An 18,887-nucleotide genomic window follows, 5' to 3' on the forward strand; every position below is an offset into this window, starting at 1 on the left:
ATAATGATAATGATAATGATAATAATCCACAGTTTTAAAGAAGCCAGCATGGCTGCAGTTCTCACACACACACACACACACACACACAACCAGAATCAACCACTTCTGGAATTTCTGGAATTCAAAATCTTACGTAAAGATACTTTGAGAAGTTTTCACACAAGGACGGCTCTTTACCTGGAGCATGCTATCCCTGGTTTCTAGGTATTGCTGCTGGCTGCTGATCTCCTTCCTCTGGATCTGCAGCTGCATGTGAAGCTGCTGCACCTCCTCGCTCTTGTTCTCCAGCTCTTCTCTGAACTGCTCCAGCTGCTCTTCCAGGTTACCGATCTGAGGCGACAAGTAAACATGGCAAGCACTTCAGAGGAGACACCACGTGACGACTGAAAATCTAACAACTCTGATTTCCTCTGCTTCACTTGTTAGCTACAAATTAGTTCTACTATTCATGTAATTAAACAAAAATGCATATTTTGCATATAAGGATACTACAGTACTAATGGTTTGTCAATGCGGGACAAAGAAGCGTATGATGCATTACATGTAGTTGCAATGTATTGAAAAACATTGCTGTAACACTTGCATACCGACTGCAAACCACAAATTTAAAACATTTCACTCCCAGTTGGATCTTCAAATATTATCCGTTTATTATCCACCCTGAGCAGCACACTACCTCTTTCTCTTTCCGCTCCAGAGCTTCTCTCTCCGTCTGTAACTGAGACTCCAGTGTGGAGTGTTTTGCCTCAGTGATGGATGCATGCTGCTTCTTTTGTTCAATCTGCGACACACACAAAAGAAACTATTTAGCACAGCAGTTATTAACAGCATGCACAGAAAGGCGTGAAGGAACAAGCTCTTGTGGTCAAACAGATTTTCAAGGATGCAAACTATAAAAGCATGTTGCTGTATCCTTTATCATGCAACTGGAACTCATTTGTAAAGCAGATATATGAGCATTTCCTGCACTGCTCCTTTTTGTTCACTCTCAACAATCTCCACGAACACTGGGGGGCAATCTTGACAGTTGCTAGCCATCAGTGTTATCACTAAAAACAAACTGCCGGGCAGCTGAAGTAGACACACCCACACATTGTTCTCTCGCTCTCTCTCTCTGTGCGTCTCAACCCTCCTCCCGTTCCTTCTCCAGCTGTCACCTCATATACATCCTCTCACACACACACACACACACACACACACACACACACACACACACACACCCTCTGCCATGCTCCACAGCTATTATAAAGACTGCTTTTTCTCTCTTGCCGTTTCTTACTCTGTCTCCTGGACATCCTTCATCTCCCTCTCCCCCCTCCCCTTCCTAACCTTCTCCAGGGAGTCAGCGCTGGCCAGCAGGGCCTGCTCCAGCTCGCGGATGCGGCTCTCCAGCTTGTCAATCTCGTCGTCGCGCTCTCCCAACTCACGACGCAGCTGCTCTGAGCTGAGCAGCAGCTCACTGCACCAATCCGCCTTCTCCTTTAGCTGCGAGGTCAGCTGGTCCACCTGGTAGTGAGAGAGAGAGAAATGAAGGGAGCAGAAGAGAGAGAGAGCGAGAGAAAGAGAGATAGGGGGAGTCGTTTAATGGGAACCGCTCTCAGACACCACACACTACAGCATTGCTGGTACATGTACAGCTAGCTGGGAGGTCAGCTGATCCACCTGAGAAAGGAGGGGGCCGAGAGTGAAAAGAGGTGCAGGGACAGAGGGGAGAGAGAGATTTCATTCCGGGTGACACAAACCACAGAGCAGTACATTAACCAGGAGGACCACTGGCAGGTAACTGATCCATCTGTGAGACGGCAAAACATCAGCAGATCAATGAATGGGGGGGAAGAAGGGTCCACAGGAGGAAGGTTTGTTTCGGATTATCTCAGGAAATGGGAAAATCTAGAGGGTAAACTGTTCCCCCTGCTTGATTTAACAAGAAAATGATGTTGTTTCATAAAAGACTGACTGTATCCTGTTGTTTCAGGAATGCCTTTGTAAGGATGTTATAGAAACCTGAGTTTCTATTCAAAACAAAATGACACTGTAGTAAGGCAGATGAAATACACCCCCTCACCTTCATTAAATATTAATGTGACAAGAGAGTATGATGAACTCTTCATGAGAGTAATTCTGCACTGAATGGTTTATTTATATTTCTTTAAGCTTTACTGTACCAGAATGTCCCTTGTGATTCATTTATGGATGGAATTCAAGTCAACTCCAGAGCGTTTCAAATTTTCACATTGCTAATGTGGCAAATAAGGATTTTTCATGGTTAGTTTTACAAACTACAATTCATATTAATGTAAGAAGGTTCTTTGCATGGCCTCAGAAAAATATAAAAAGCCTTTTAAAGTATGCAAAAAGTGAGTTTTGTATTGAAAGACAATCATCATTAGAGAGGATACTTTCATGATGTTTGTTCTACACTGAGCTGGTGAACACCCTTCTTCCACCGCACTTTGTCTTCTGTTTTGCTGTTTAGTTTGGCATTGAAGGGAGGCACAAGAGAAAGGAGCAGAGTGAGAGAGGACAATGTTTTGAAGTTGCTTCCAAATGAAGACAAACATGGCAGAGATGGATCAAACTGGAAAAAGGAAGAGGAAAAGTGATATGGACAGGCCAGTAATTGCTACAGGATTGGGCGGGATTACTAAAAGTAACTAAATGCTCTCTGGGGTTGACTTGATTCTACGTGTAGCTAGAAGCAATACCTTAGAGGTTACTCCATCCACCTGTAATAGCCACGGGAGAGAGAAAGCATAAAGGTTCAGAGGATGGAGAGTTCAAGGGCAAGAGGGGGAAGAAAAAGCACTTAGTGATATAAATGTGGCAGGGGTCTCTGGAAATTATAGAAGTAGTACAGGTTATCTATCTTTTGGATATTAGCCTGTGAGTTTAAAGCAGAAGTGAGACTGAAATGAATGCTATGAACACGAGGAAACCACAGAACTCATAGCTAAATACAATCACAAGTTATATAAATCAAGTCTTTAAACAAACAGACCTTTAAAAGACTAACACACAGCAGGGGCAAATCGAGGATACTTCAGTTACAAAGACAGTAAGGAAAGGACAGCGAACATTATGATAACGCTGAGCATTGAAGTCATCTTCCCCTGAGGGATTAACTGATTTAACTTGTCAAATGATGTTTCAGATTGGGCAAGTCAAATGTGCTGAGGGCCCATAACCCAGTGCGGCTTATTTTCTTTTATATCATCAAAAGGCAAATGAGTTGAATTTAACTGTTTAATAACTTTAATTATTATTATTATTAATATTATAAACATGATGCCTTCACAGTTAGCAGGGTGTGATGCTTTACTGTCAAATTACTTTTTCCTGTATAAGCATCCAGTCGCTTGGTTTGAGGACATAATTAGCGCTTTAATAATGACAACCGTGTTGATCAAAATTAAATTTCTCCTTGCTCAGAGTGAACTGAGGGCTAGATTGTGAGTGGATGGAAAATAACAGTCAATAATGAAATACTTGAGAAGCCAAAGAGTAATATCAGCACAGACAAAGTAAATACATAAACAACATCAAGGTTAAAACTGCTGTGATGAATGAGACTGATGCACAAAAAGAAATGTGATTCTGCCATGTTGTACCGAATATGAAAACTTAAAAAAGGCAGGTTAAGACCTTTTTTCTATTACTGTCAACTACTCCTCATATATATTGATATAAAATGAAAATGTGACCATCAAAATCCAGTCAAAAATTCAGGACAGGACCAAAGGAAGGAAGTTGCACCGAATTGACTGACGATAGTTGTGGAAATCAAAGATTACTGGGAAGACTAGCAACTGTATCTGTAGAAGCTAATTGGGATCCGATAACAATAAAGATTACAGACATCTTGGTGCAGGTGTAATGTCTGTCATTGTTTACTTTTTTGGCCACTTGGGGGCAGTGGAACAAGGTGTAAACACAACATGGATTTATTATAGCCTTAAAAAGTTGATCTGGCGAATATGTTAGTAAACAGTCACCTATTTACACATCCAGCAGAGCAACATTAGCATTCATTTGAAGTGGAATTATCTAGCTCTTTAGCTGCTAAATGCTCCACTATGTTTACCAGCTAGTTGCTAACTTTGTCTGTCTGCTGTTGGATGCTGACCAGGTTGCGTACAGTGGATTTACCTGAGCTTTTGAGCTAAAAAAAGGTTAATGACAGCAATGAGAGTGAACCAAGTTAAGTTGTGGGCTGTACAACCAAAACAATTAGCTAAATTATTAAAAATACTCAGTAGAGCTGAGAGGAAATGCAGAGTGAGAGGGTGATAAAATCTCTGTGGGTTCATCACTACAATCGACACCTTTCACATTACACATCTTCACTTGATCCATTGTTAATAAAAAAAATATAGATAAGTGCAACTCTAATCTAAATCGTTTGGATTTAGCCTATAAAATCTCAGCAGTTGTCGCTAAGCAAATCAAATCAGTCATTCTGAAATGTGATATCTGGGGTTAAATTACATGTAACTGTCCTTATGCCATACAAACACATGTGAGTAACAGCTGCATCAGGGCAGTGATTGACTTCAGCAAATCTTATCACTTCCACTGTATTGTGTTGTCAATGATCGTGCAAATAAAACCCACTATTACACAACTTACAAAGGATCACAAGGAACAAACAATCCCACTCTCACTCTCTCTCCTGTGTAAACACTCCCACTATTTTGTGTCATTTTGGAGGCAGCACAGGTAATTCTACCAGCTCTATTGTTCTTTCTGCTGTGTGAGTCTCAGCGCAGTGTTTATAGCCATAACAACAGTGTTATTTTCAGAAAATAAGCATCTCTATTAATGCCTGGTCCTCTGGCAGAGAACAGAGCTTTCTCTTGTTACCTCTCGGTTTCTTTGCTCAGAGCCAGTCTGAAGTTTCTGTGGATTCTTCAGTTGTTGTTCCAGTTTCTGGATCTCCTGCTGGAAGAAATCCCTCTCGTGTTCTCGGTCCACAGCTTGTTCCTGGACACCAAAATAAAAACAAGAATATGAAAATGTTGAATCAGATCTTCAATACAGGCTTGCCTTATTTGCAAAGGCAAATTCACCTGTTGAGAAACTGGTTTCCTTGTCAAAAAACAGCTTTTATTGATGGTTGACATTGATTATTTTAATCATCAGATGCTGTGAGAGCAAGGGGCCTATTTTAATGATCCAAGCGCACGGTGTGAAGAGCCTGGCGCAGGTGCATTCTGGGCGTGTACAAATCAACTTTTGCTAGTTTAATGGCGGAAAAAAGGCTCAGTGCGCCAGGCGCATGGTTCAAAAGGCTTGTACTTAGTGTCTTAATTAATCATAGGTGTGTTTTGGGCGTAACATGCAATAAACCAATCAATCAGAGTGTCATCTCCCATTCCCTTTAAAAGCCAGGCGCGTTTGTACCTTGGCACATTGCTATTATGATGGCGGATTTGCTAAGCAGGAAGGAGAGATTTTCAGGAGAAGAAACTGATCTGCTCGTACGTGAAGTTAAAGCGCGAGAGCAGATCATATGGCACGAGCACTATGCCACCAAAACTATTTCACATTTTAATATTTTTTATTTTTAATCTTTTGCATGCTTGTGTGCTGCTGTGTGTGTAACAAGCACAGTGTGCGCGCGCTGTGCACAAAAACTATTTGCGCTGTTAAAATAACAATAAAATGCTGCGTTATTGACTTTATACCAGGTTTTTGGTGGTCAATGGTGTGATCACTTTCCGCTGCCTCAAGATAGCAATTTGCCAAGAATGCACCTGAACACACCTCCCTGTAAGACCAGCACGGCCATGGGTGCAGGTGCATCTGTTATTTAAACGGGAAATTGACAACTGCGTCGGTCTTAAACTAGCATAGACACTTGCATCGGGCTTTGCGCTGCACTGCGCTGCACTGCACTGCGCCGGGTGCAAGATAGGGCCCTTGTGTCTATATGCTGAATTTTCTTGTGTGTAATCAACATCAACAGGATAATAGAACTCCTGGCCAAGTGGCCTAATTATAATGACGGTAACAAACTTATTAGACCATGAGCCAGATATAAGGTAGATTCCCCCCTCCCAAAAACTATAACATATCCAGTACCAAGAAACAGTCATGGTTGTAACATACCTTGCAAGATATTGTGATGAGTTTTAAAAACGTTTTCATTTTTTACATGCCACTTGGCTATTACTAATAAGGGACAATAAGCTGCATGCAGAACAGACACTTTGCAAAAGATTTGAAGCACTAGGGATTCTTTTCTTGATTAATCAATAAATAGCTTGGTTTGTAAAATGTTGAAAATGTAAAAAGGAATGAACATAAGAATAAACACTTCCCACAAATTGTCTTCAAATTGCATTTTTTTGTCCGACCAACAGTCTAAAACTCAAAAGATATTTAATTCACTGTGATAAACGACAATAAAAGCAGCACAGATTTTACATTTAAGAGTTAGAGACACACCGTTTTTGGACATTTTTGCCTAAAAATCACCTGAATAATTCATCGATTAACAAAATTCTTGCAGATTTTCTGTAAATCAATTAATCATGTCATCTCCAATCAAAATTTCATTCATGATTTAAAGCTGCCCAAAAAGGAATACAAATATAATAATTTTGTCACTGACATGAAAGTATACATAATTTAGAATATTGAGTAAAAGCTACATGAGACTATTGGCCATTTTCTTTGTCACTCACATCAAGGAACCTCCTGTTCTTCTCCAGCTGTTTCTCCAGAGCTTGGACCTGTTGTCGGAGGTCTCCGCTCTCTGTGCTCTGAGCGTGCTCCAGCTCGATCACCCTGTTGACCTGCTCCTCCAGCTCCACCTCCAGCAGCTTCACCTGCTTCAGGAGGTCAGCATTCTCCTTTTCCGCCTGGCGCTGTACCTCCACCTTCTCCTTCATCAGCTTTTCCGTCTCCTCCAGAAGGTCTACAGAATACAGCGGAGGAAGGAGGGGAGGTTAGGCATCACTGCCTGTCAACTATAGGTGGTGAACTTCAGTTAATGATTCATTCAAGGTTTGATTTTGGTGATGAACAGGATGCTGAGATGGAGCTACTGAAGAGTCTGAAGTCTGTGAGCCATGTGATTGGTTTGAATTGCTTTTTGCCAAGTTATAAAAAATATTTAAAAAAAAATAACATGTCAACTTCCTTCTCTGAAATGCTGCAATTTTATATGTTGTGGTCACGTATATAGCTTCAACTGAATACAAGGCTAACTTCAGACTCTTCAAACATCTCAGTCAACTTCCCAACATGACGCCCCGTTACTAAACATGATTCCCCATCATGATACCTCTTTGCCCTTCCGCTGCCACCAGTTAACAACCCACACCGGTTTACCCAGGATCAAACTCCGCAGGATTAGTGCAAAAGTAAAAAGGTGAGTGCAAGTGACAGAACAAACACGTGGACAGTTGCGATATCCATGCCCAATAAGCATTTACAGGCAGGGGAGATGGACTTCCTGAACAGCCAATAATCTCACTCACACAAAAAAATGCTGTAAGCACAGCATCTACAGCTCTAAAAATGTATAACAATAAAAAATATGCCTTAATTCAGAGTGTAGATGATTGACAGCGAGGAAATAATGACTAAATATAAGTGTCTGGAGATTACTTTCATTTCATCATGCTGAAATGAGTGCTAACATCGACTCCAAGACATTAAAAATGATGAACCGGGACAAAAATCAATCAAGATGAAAAGCTGAAGCAAAGGTTAGTGATTGAACTGAGTGAGTTTGTGAGCCAATAGCAAGCAAGCTCCAAGCTTTGTTGGATTAGTTGCTGGATTAGAGTTAGAGAGATATTGTGTCACTCAACTACAGTAGACAATTATAAGGAACATATAGTAGATATGACTGAGCCATGCTCAAAGTGGACACACCTGCTTCAGGTGCTGCAACCATTGCAGCTTCAACTAGGCCTACAGGAGAATAAGAAAGCACAGGAATGTAACATGCTCTTGTTTTTGTCATGAACATGAAAAGTCTTAGATAAAGAATAGAAAAGGGTGACGACAGAATGGCAGTGCTTTTGTCTGTTTCACAGCAGTAGGTTAAGGCTGTAGAAAGGATGCTGTAAAAGGAAAAGGTTTCTGAAATAGCCCCGTTGGTTTATACCCCTTGGATACAGAATACTCACCATTTTATCAGAGAATTTACTGGGATACCTTTTTGATTATACAGGAGTTGTAATGCAAAATTAGCAGATACAGTTATCGAGCTTCAAGTTTCCGGAGCACAAATACTGGTAGCAACTTTGTAAGAAATGTAGAGTTGCCTCAGAGTTGTTACAATGAAACATTCCAAAAATAAACATTTTATTGACTTTTTGACCCACGTTCTGAATTTCAGCTTGATGTTTCACAAATCAAGCTGTCAATGTGTAATTCAAGGAACACTTTATGATTTCATTTAGGTGAATCATTTTTCTTTTAATTCAATCATACCAAATTAACTTAAACTTGAGCATTGATTAAAAAAAGAACAGAAAGCCTGAGAGATTGTGTATTTTTGTCTCCTCATCTATTATCTTTGGTACACTAACTATGATGCAATAACGGTCACATAATCAAATATGCACTAAATTCAGTTCCAGTCCAGATGTTGAATAAATTAATTTCCTAATATGTTCCTTTCAACTGTAAGGATAATAACTTCCTGTGACTGGGCTATTAAAAATCTATATAGAGTATATTGTCGGTAAATGAATTCTGGGATACTTACGAAGCTCACGGGGCCCGGCGTGTTCCCTCATGGCGTCTTGTTGCCGTGACAGCAGCTCCCGCTCCTCCTGCATCTGAAGCCTCTCGTGCTCCAACTCTTGCAGCCGGCTACCTGTCACCTGCATGGAGAAAGGACATTCAGTTACAGACTGGCAGAAAATGGATACATAGAGTATGTTGAATGTAAATAAATGTTGTTATTTAACATTTAGACTGGTGATGTTCTGTATTTGACAATAAGAAAAAGATATAGTATATCACCAGCGCTTTAGCTTGAATACATACATGATGATATGTTATTATGACACTAAAAGAGAATCGACACTACCTAATATCTTAAATTTTATTTTATATGAAGACATATGTTTTTTTTCTGGCAGATATTTTAAAGGTGCTCTAAGCGATGTTGGGTGATGTCACTTCTTGTTGACGTTCAAAGTATTGTCAAACAAAACGGAGGCTAGCTCGCCCCTCCCTCCTCCTCATCCCGTCCCCTCCCTTACGCGCACTAACCCCCCAACCCCCACCCCCAAATCCTTCTTGTTGGTTATTGGCTGGAACACTTTATGTTTTGTGGTGCAGGTTGGCGCAGTTTGTTTTTGTTGCAGTTTGTGGAGCCTGGCTGTCTACAGAGACTGCTTTTTTTTTACAGTGTGTTCAGGGGACAGGCAGCTAGCAGATAGTGAGGAGATGTTTGCTGTATGTGACAAAAAAATGTTGTAGCCTAAAAAACGCATGACATCGCTTAGAGCACCTTTAACTAATTCAACCTCAAGTAACTATGCTTACACGTGAGTCACTACTGTTCTGTGCCAGAGGCACAAAACAAATCTACCTAAACGTTATAAACGTCATGTACCATCTCACATAGAAAAGGTAATTATTTTTCTCCTCTGCAGCTGGAATGCCTCACCTGCAGCTCTTGCTCGAGGCTCAGATGGAGCTCTTCCTTGTGACGCAACTGCTCCTCCAGCGCAGCCCGTTCACCCGTGTAGCCATCAATCAGACCTGAATGTGGATGAAGCAAGAGGAGGACAGTTATAGAGGGAGCTAAAATGGAAATTCATAATTTCCCTTTCATAAAGTTATTGCATCTTTCATAGCCGCTCATTCTTACAAACACTTAACAGAAGAATTAAGAGGAATTAGGCTGCTTCAGTCAAACACACGCACACTCGCACACTCGCACACTCGCACACACACACACACACACACACACACACACGCAGCAGCCAATCAGATGAACGAGCACTTAACAAGAGGACACAAAATCCAAGGTTACCAACAACACAACAGCAGACAAAAACATACCTACATAAATGCCAAGGCATGCAAACTTGCATGCAAATGCAGAAGCACAAATGAGCATGTCTGACCCATTTTGCTTGACATGAAGTACAAGACTGAGCTGTACACACAATGAAATGCAACCATTATTGTACTGCTCTGTCACAGGTCAGCAAGCATTAAGCACCGGGATGTATTTAGCTCACAGTTATAGGAAGTGGGGGTACTGTAATGGAACATTTTATTTTAACATAATGGTTTAATATCCTACAAGATTCTCTTATATATTTTACAAGAGTTCCCTTATATTCTTTAATTTTGAGTAGACACTAGGACTCCAAGGAGAAGCAACTGGCATCTTAAAACCTTGAGCCTAGTTGAAGCTATTCTTTGTTTAAAGACCTCAGGCTCTGTATTTTGGCAGATAAGGGTGGAAAAGGCCATAACATTTGCTCTGCGTCTCTTTCTGTCTCCTAAGATACACAGGTGTTTAGGCTAAGTTGGGAACAGGAGCAGAGGGGAAGGTTGTACAATCATTATGACTGTTTATGGTGTTTTTTCATCTGTGAAGCTGCTAAAGATATCCTGAAGGGGGGGGGGGGGTTAAGTGAGTTTCTACTATATAGATGTATGGATTGTTAGCTTGGTCAGAAGACCCTTTCAGATGTGCTTTGATGCTATGTGAAACTGTTTTCTCTGCATTTGCAAATGTAAATAAATACTCAAAGACCAAACTTTGGTTTAATTCAAATCGTCCTTATTTGTTTCATCTGGTGTTTTTGATACGCACTGCTGCTGCTTACGAGAAAAACTTCCACTAAGAGAATAATAATTAATTTATTAATTTACTGTAACTGCAACTTTGGCATATAATGAGACCCGTTCTAAAGGTACAATTTAAATATTATCTGACTTGATATGTGTTTGTAGCTTATATGGGCTCAATGTGCTCTGTGTGTTATCTAAAACGGAGAGAGAGGCAGAGGGTAAAACACCTGTGTTGTCATGAGATAACTATTATTTTAGACATCTAAGCAGGAACCAAAGCTGTGTGCAAAGTTTTCCTAAGGAGGGATCCCTACATAGCTATCAGATGCACGTGATTAATGACAAAAAAAAACATTGTCTACTAACTAAACAGAGCTCTACTGGGAATCCATAAATCACATTTACTCTGCAAGACAATATTTCCACATCTTCATGTTGTCCAACTTAGTCTTTTCCGCTTGTTAAACCATAACAAAAGAAGACTTTTCATCCTTTTCACAGACATATATGTTCCGTCTATCAGTGAACAGGATCTTTTTCCAGGATGAGCCTGTCTCTTTGGTTCATTTAAAACCAGTTTGAAAAGGCCACACCCTGAGCTTTCACCTGTGTGGATCACCCACACAATAGATGGGGAGTTATATATCTTTCACTTCATTGGCATTTGCACAAGTAGATGCCCAAGAAACAAGAGGCTGAGCAGATTTCAAGCATTCCCTAAAAGTTAATGAAGAAGATGCATGCCACATGACCACATAGGCACAGGTGCTCTGTTTGGGATGTAGCATCTATTTTCTTATAGAGCTGAAACAATTTGTTGTTTAATCAATAAGTCAACTGACAGAAAATGAATTGCCAACAATTTGATAATTGACAGATTGTTTGTCATTTTTCAAGCAAAAATATTAAATATCTGGTTTCAGCTTCTAAAATGTGAGGATTTGTTGCTTTACTTTGACAAATAAAATTAATTATAATATAATAATTGTTAGTTGCAGTCCTATTCTCTATAATGTTGTTCCTTCTTTTATTTTTTACAGCTTGCCACATTGCCTCCCTCTTTGATAGTCAATGCTGTAAAACTTTATGACAGCAAATATTTGCTATTCTTCAGCACCTCTATAGAATTACAGAAAACAAACATCATAACAGGATACCACTGAAGATGATATACGATTAGAAAAGGTTATACACTCACCACTGTTCAGTGTGTACACAAAGCCAGAAAGAAAGAAATGACTGCTGTACTGTACATTTGCCAATTTGTGTGAGAGACTTAAAGTCAGCCCAGTCGACTGGTGAGTGAGAGAGTGGATGTGGTTGTAAGAGCTGACCCTCGTGGACCAGCTGTCTCTGACATGGATAGGACATTATTCCCCCAATAAGATCTGTCACAGCACTTACACTGTTCCTGGTGAATCAAAGTTAATGAAGCTTAAAGATTTTAATGTGTTCTCGCACAGATACCTTCACCTCCAAAAACACAAACCCTCATGATTTAGTTGTCAAACACAAATCAGAGACAGGCTGACAAACAGAAATTACCATTTGTCACCACAGATGGTCTCACACGCCTGTACTCTCCCTTTCAAACAGCTGATCCCATCACTCCCTGTAACACCCCCCTCCCCCAAAAGGATGCACAGATGCTTTTTCACTTCAGTTCCTCATTATGCTCTCTGTTTTCTGTAATCATTCTGACATACCGACACACATTATCACATCTTCAATTAGAGAAATAGAGAGTACTGCCATTCGTCCTATAAAGAGGCTATAAAGAAATCCTATAAAGAAGCTGCAAACAGTGGATGACAGTACTGCGCAGACTTTCTACCCCACATAGAAATTGACCAACATTTAAATCAAATTAATGTACAAGCCAGGGAAACGAATTAATGTATTCCATGCTCCTGTTCATTCATATTTCCTATGAATGAACATGTTTTTCAGAAAAACTCACCCTCAGCCCGGTGAAGTTCCAGAGCCAGCTGCTCCCGCGCCCGGGCCTCCTCGGACAACCGTTCCTGCAGCTCCTCCTGTTTCTGAAGCAGTTCGTTCATCTCCTGGTTGTGGTGGAAGGACTCCCGCATCAGCTCAGTCTGGGTTATCCTGGCATGTTCAAGCTGAGAGGGGAAGAGGAAAAAGTCACACAAGAAGAAGAGTTAGAGAAGAGTTCGGGAAAGAGGACATTAAATTAGCTTAGAAGAACATCTGTTGAAAAGGAATTATTTGCCCTAAAGGGGAACTCCACAGATTTAACATATAAAGATCGTCACGAGTAGAACTACTCAGCCGGTGAAAACAGATGTATAATGGCTTCTGTGGCTGATGATGTCATAAGAGTCATCTCGGCTTGGACTCGAGACATTTTAACAAAAACGTCTGCGTTACAAATTGGAGGTGTGTGGTTTGATAGAAAGTGTCCATAAGGAGGCAGGAGGCAGAGAGGATCAAATGAAATATGTTATTAAGCTGCATTACGGGAAGTGTAGGATCGAGAAGTTTATGCTTCAACCACACTAATAATTTTCACTTTCAGCTGAATTATATATTGGCGTAATTGATCGTATTACAGTATTGCACAAGACATTTCTGTGTTACAGAGCAAATTGTGATTCAAATCAAAATATTAAAAAAAAAAATTGTTACTGACGTTCTTGTTTTCTACATATAAAACGTTTAGTCTCATGTAATGCATAACAGTGGATCACAGTTTATTGATCTCAATGTCCATTTGATTATTTTGACATTACTTACATACATTTACCAACATGATATGAATGGACCCTTTTGTCTTACTGTTTTATATATATATATATATATATATATATATATATATATATATATATATATATATATATATATATATATATATATATATATATATATATAGCAGATTTAGTTCAATACCAGCATCATCGACTTAAAAGATTTGCAGCTAGAAAGCAAATTGCCTAATTTCAATACAAAGTTAAGTAAGTTGTTTTAAGTTACTTAGAAAAGCATTTTGTTGTCACCTTTAGGAATATACTGCCATTACAAATCGTTTGGCAAAACAGTTAATGGTCTTAATGCATAATGTGCAGACAGACTTTAAAGTAATGGCATTGGACAAAAAGGCAACTTGTACAAAAGTCAACAACAAAATGAGGTTATGTGTAAATGTGACAGAAACACACTAAAATAATTATATCAAATTAGTTTAATAACCTTCAGGTCAGGTGACAGAAGGCATCTTTTCCGTGTGTCACAGCTATGAAATCAGCATAGAAATCATATTGCAATAACCCGTGAACACATTCATTACTTTCCATAGATTACCATATCTCCCTGAGCAAAGGTCTTATTGTAACATTATGGGAACCAGGAAGTGGTAACATGACCCTGGCACATAGAAGTCTTTAATCTTTGACCTACGGTTTCAAAAGCAGCACAGAAAGAGCTACCCTACGTGAAATGGCTTTTAAATTACATCATCTACATGCGCAGACCTGAATGACATAAACAGGCTGTGGTGATTGTACCTATAAAATATGAATCAAAAGCACAGTACTCTCCATCCACAGTACTCTCCATCCAATGTGCAGACTGTTTAAAACTGCACTAACCCAATCTCTTTGTACAATTTAAAAACTCCAACACAGTTCAGTTACAGTACATTTACCAGGTGTAAACTTACTGTATACGGAGGAGTAGGCAGGGAGATTTTGGAGATAACCTTAAGAAGGTGACCATTAGTCCTGTGATTGACATGCGAGATTTGCGTCTGTACCACCACAGCATTTTTCTCGTTCAAGGTGCTGCATAATGGGAAAGGTCGGGGAAGGGGTACACGAGATTCCACTTCGTACACATCCTGGTCCTCCCCTTCCATCCACGTGCTGCTCTGCATGCCTGAGTTCCAGTAAGAGCGGTAGGAATCCATGGTAAAAGATAGATGGACGAAGGGAGACCTTTCAACATCGGTTTGTTATGTTGGAGCTCCTTTTCTGGAATTATCAAAAGAGGTTTCCATTTGCCACGATCTGTCAGGCTGAGCTGTGCAACCCCAACTGAGAAAAAGGTCCAGTGGGGAATAAAGCTGTGAGCAACGTTGTGGTAGCTCCAAGCAACAGTTCCTATGTGTTTTCAACACACACAAGAAGAGTAAACAACACTTGGAGAGGGTCACATTCACATGCTGCTGGTTCCAGGTAAATGTCAAGAGAGAAAGTCATCTGATTTCATGTGATTTCTTATGGTCCTACCAAAAAGTGTCATCCTTGACAGCAGGTGAAAGTCACATCTTGCTCCGGCAGTTTAAAAGGCATTCCTGTACACAACTACAGGAGGTTTGTAAACACAAAGGCAAGCATTTCTTCTCTTCATGTCCTCTTTGAAGATCTCCAACCCTCTTTCTCTTTTCTCTCTGACCTTCTTTCTTCAGAGTGAAACCATATCATGCCGCTCGGTAAAGCTCACACCCCCACGTCTGCTCCGGCTTGCTCCCCTCTCTCTCATTGGAGATTCATTAACAATACTATGCTGCCGTAGCAACCCCGACCTGCAGGGAAGCCTCCCAGTGGCCCCTTTTAATTGTTTAGCCCGAGCGGCAGCCAGCCGAGGGTGAAATGACAGCGCTTGGATCTTAAGTCTTTCACTCTTTCGTTTTTACTTCTTTCTAGGATTGCTGTCATTTCCTCTCCACGCATGCTCCTCTTCTCATTCCATAATATTACTCACTGTAGCCGGATCTCTCTGTCTTGTCAGGCGAGGCTTACTTACCCAAGGCAGGCTACTGTCACTATGTTATAGTCACTTAGCCTCCGTCTACCTACGTGCTCCAAAAGGATTAAATCCCAGACTTCCAGGCCAGGTTTTTACCACTCAAGACGAGAGGATTGTTCTTCCACTTCCTACATTGATCGCACACAGCAGGATAGTGTTCAGCAAAAGTGGGAGGGAAGCAGGTGTGGCTTCTGTCATTAGAGCCAGGTAGATTTAGCAGATAGAACACAGGCTCTCCCTGTACACATAAATAACCTACAGACAGCACATGCCCTTCCCACAAAAAGTTGTCAAACTGGATTCCGTCCCTATGTAGCAGCAGATAGAAGCAATTAATCCATTCTGACATGCTGCCTCTTGGTCCCACCTACTGTATCTGTTTGGCATGTCAACCGTCATACTGACTGCACACAAACAATTTCCATGTCTCACCGGCAGATAATGGGAGTGGACAATAAGTTAGCAAACACCTTCTCCAGGCAAATCATTTGCAGCAGTAGTTTAACAAACGTACTTAACATTCCTGACCAGCTTGTGTCATCAATCTCTTTTTTTTAAGATGATTTTTTGGGGCATTTTAGGCCTTTAATTCCACAGGACAGATGAAGACATGAAAGGGGAGAGAGAAGGGAAATGACATGCAGCAAAGGGCCACAGGTCGGAGTCAAACCCGCGGTCGCTGCGCTGAGGAGTAAACCTCTACACATGTGCGCCCGCTCCACCAACTGAGCTAACCCGGCCACTGTGTCATCAATCTCTGCTTCTCAGACAAGAAGTGACGACCCAGCACCGCTTACAGACAAGACTAATGTATATCAGATCAATAGTAGCAGGGAAATTATTGAACAAACCATTAAGTGGCTTTGTTGATACAAGTTTATTGTGCTGTTAATGGTGTGTACTTGGAGGAGATGCAAACAGTGTAACACATAATTTGCTTGTAAAATCTATGGTGTGGTTTTAATGGGGCTGCAATTTATGATTATTTATGACTTTTGAGCATTTTCTTGACTAATTTATCGTCATCAAAAATCACAATTTCCCAGAACCCATCTTGACAAGTAAAAGAATAAACAAACACATTTTTACATTTTTTTTAAGTTGGAACCAGTGAATGTTCTGGCATTTTTGCTTAATTTGTTTCTAAAAAATAATGGATTGTTTATCAAATTTGTTGCAGATTTGTAGATATTGTTTCCTATCATAAACAACTCTCTGTTAGTGGACCAAACCAAAATGTCTTGAGTTTGTGACACCAAGGTATAGAAATGTACAGCGTGTATAAGTTGTAGTGCTACAGTAATAATATCGAAAATGACAAAAACAGAAGATCAATTTGTCAGATCATTCTCAGTTCGATGATACAAAATAAATAAAATGAAGAAAAACCACCAAAAAGATCCTCAAGAAAAAAGTACTGAAGAGAGAGGATGTATCGTAATCAAAATGTGGTGAATACAGTAGCCTTTAAAAACAAATGATTCAATAGATAACATTCAACCAACAGCCACTCTATGGTGTAGATGGATGCTGCAACAACAGTGATGCTGAAATTTCTTTAAAGCTATTTTTAGACTGGCAAGATAAAACCCATCTCAGCGTAAGTAATGCATGAATTACAGCCAACGGGAAGATGTGATGTGCTGTGCAGTTACAGTAACACATTCAATGGCCTAGTTAAACTGGCCCCGTCTCTGTGGCTGACACTGGACACAGCGGGTGCACTACATGGACAGCCTGAGGGGGGATGGAGTTGTTCTGTCCACTACTGACTACGATAGGCTGATCGACCAGACAGAAGCTCAGTGTAAACACAGTTCGTATCTATAGGCAACCACTGGGAATGAGGCATTTCTTTTGTCTGTGAATTCTAGACAGGCCAACTTTGTTGCTGGCCACATTCTGCAGTCTCATCCCCATTATGCCTCCATGAACAGGCGTAGAAACCCACAGAGGGGGTTAACAGTGTTGAGTGTGGGTATTTAAATGTTTTGACAAAGCCTAAATGAGTCACTAGAGCTTTCTGCACAAACACACACAGGACTGTTCATGAAGAATTCTTCTGAATTTCAACCTGAAAAGAACTCACTTCACTTGAAAAAGCACTTTAAACTGGGGTATTGAAAGTTGGCATCAAATGTTTGGTCAGATTATTAGGCTGGTTTGGTCATACTTTGATTATATTATCCTAATCTATGTAAATCAGGAAGCTTTTTTTAAATCAGTATATATTAGTCTATAATAGTTTATATTTTTGGAAATGTGCTTTTTTGCAGAGAGTTAGATGAGGATATTGATACTGCTGTCTGACTGGCAACAGGTCCCATTCCGTGTAAAACTGCGAATTGTCATTTCTACATTTTGTTTTCTTGGAGATATAACATCTTAATTAGCGAGTTGTACAGGTGCCGGTATGCAGATTGTTACCTTTTTAGAGAGGCAGGCTAATCGTTTTCCCATTTTCAGTCTTTATGCTAAGCTGAAATCACCAGTTGCATATTTGTTATGATAAAATAAAAGGTTTAAAAACATGTTTCTGTCTCGCAGTAAAGTAAAACATTGAAACTTTTGTTTACTACAGAATCAACTTCTGCAGTACCAATGTAACATTTTCAAAAGGCTAGCCAGCCCTACTATCATGAACTATTATATTATTTCGTACCTTACAGTAACTCATGCTTTAGATTAAACACTATAAGAGTTTCTCAGCGAGCAGAAAGTGCCATACACAGTCAGACAAGTGTCCAACGGTACATTGATCCCAGGCCACTTAACCAACAAAGCTTGTACCTGGTTGGTGGTGTCGTTGATGGCCATCAACATCTTCTCCAGAGCAGTTTGGAGACGTCTGCTTATGCCCATCAGAAGCTCCTCATTCTCTAGCTGTGTCCCGGCCCCATGCAGCAGGTTGTCCATCATCTGCTGGGACACCTCCAGACCCTCGTCAGCCTCCGTCTCCCCGGACCACAGACTCACATTGTCTGCGGCGGAGTCGCTGCCATGGCAACTTTCTGCAGAGTGACCTGGTATGACAAGAACAGAGAGCAGAAAAATATCACACACAAACCTGATGTACCATTATATTACATTGTCAACACATTTAAAGTTCATTCAGATATTTAACAGCTTCCTAGAAAAGCTTTTTTTTTTTACCTGCATGCCCCAATCTTTAGATAGATACACCAGGATACTGTGAGAGAATAATCAGCACAATCATATAAAATTATATTATATTTAGCTTCTTAAAACCATTTGAAGCTTGCGTGACGAAATTAATTAGTGTTAGTCTTGGTGTAAGACAAGGACTACCTTTAAAAAAAAAGCCAGAACATTATGACGAT

General features: G+C 40.2%; 1 protein-coding gene across 1 annotated transcript in view; it reads right to left on the minus strand.

The window, feature by feature from the left end:
- Positions 1 to 18,887, minus strand: part of akap9 (A kinase (PRKA) anchor protein 9) — a 70,768-nt gene that overhangs the window by 15,377 nt on the left and 36,504 nt on the right. Inside the window, exons 21-30 of the mRNA XM_078267130.1 lie at positions 18,337 to 18,569; positions 12,740 to 12,902; positions 9,638 to 9,732; positions 8,726 to 8,843; positions 7,885 to 7,923; positions 6,687 to 6,919; positions 4,861 to 4,980; positions 1,330 to 1,506; positions 677 to 781; positions 178 to 330 (exon numbers count right to left, since the gene is read on the minus strand). Coding sequence (XP_078123256.1) covers positions 178 to 330; positions 677 to 781; positions 1,330 to 1,506; positions 4,861 to 4,980; positions 6,687 to 6,919; positions 7,885 to 7,923; positions 8,726 to 8,843; positions 9,638 to 9,732; positions 12,740 to 12,902; positions 18,337 to 18,569 — 1,436 coding nt within the window. The remainder of the gene's footprint in view (positions 1 to 177; positions 331 to 676; positions 782 to 1,329; positions 1,507 to 4,860; positions 4,981 to 6,686; positions 6,920 to 7,884; positions 7,924 to 8,725; positions 8,844 to 9,637; positions 9,733 to 12,739; positions 12,903 to 18,336; positions 18,570 to 18,887) is intronic.

This window comes from Sander vitreus, chromosome 14, assembly GCF_031162955.1.
Source record: "Sander vitreus isolate 19-12246 chromosome 14, sanVit1, whole genome shotgun sequence".
NCBI classification, from domain to species: Eukaryota; Metazoa; Chordata; class Actinopteri; order Perciformes; family Percidae; genus Sander; species Sander vitreus.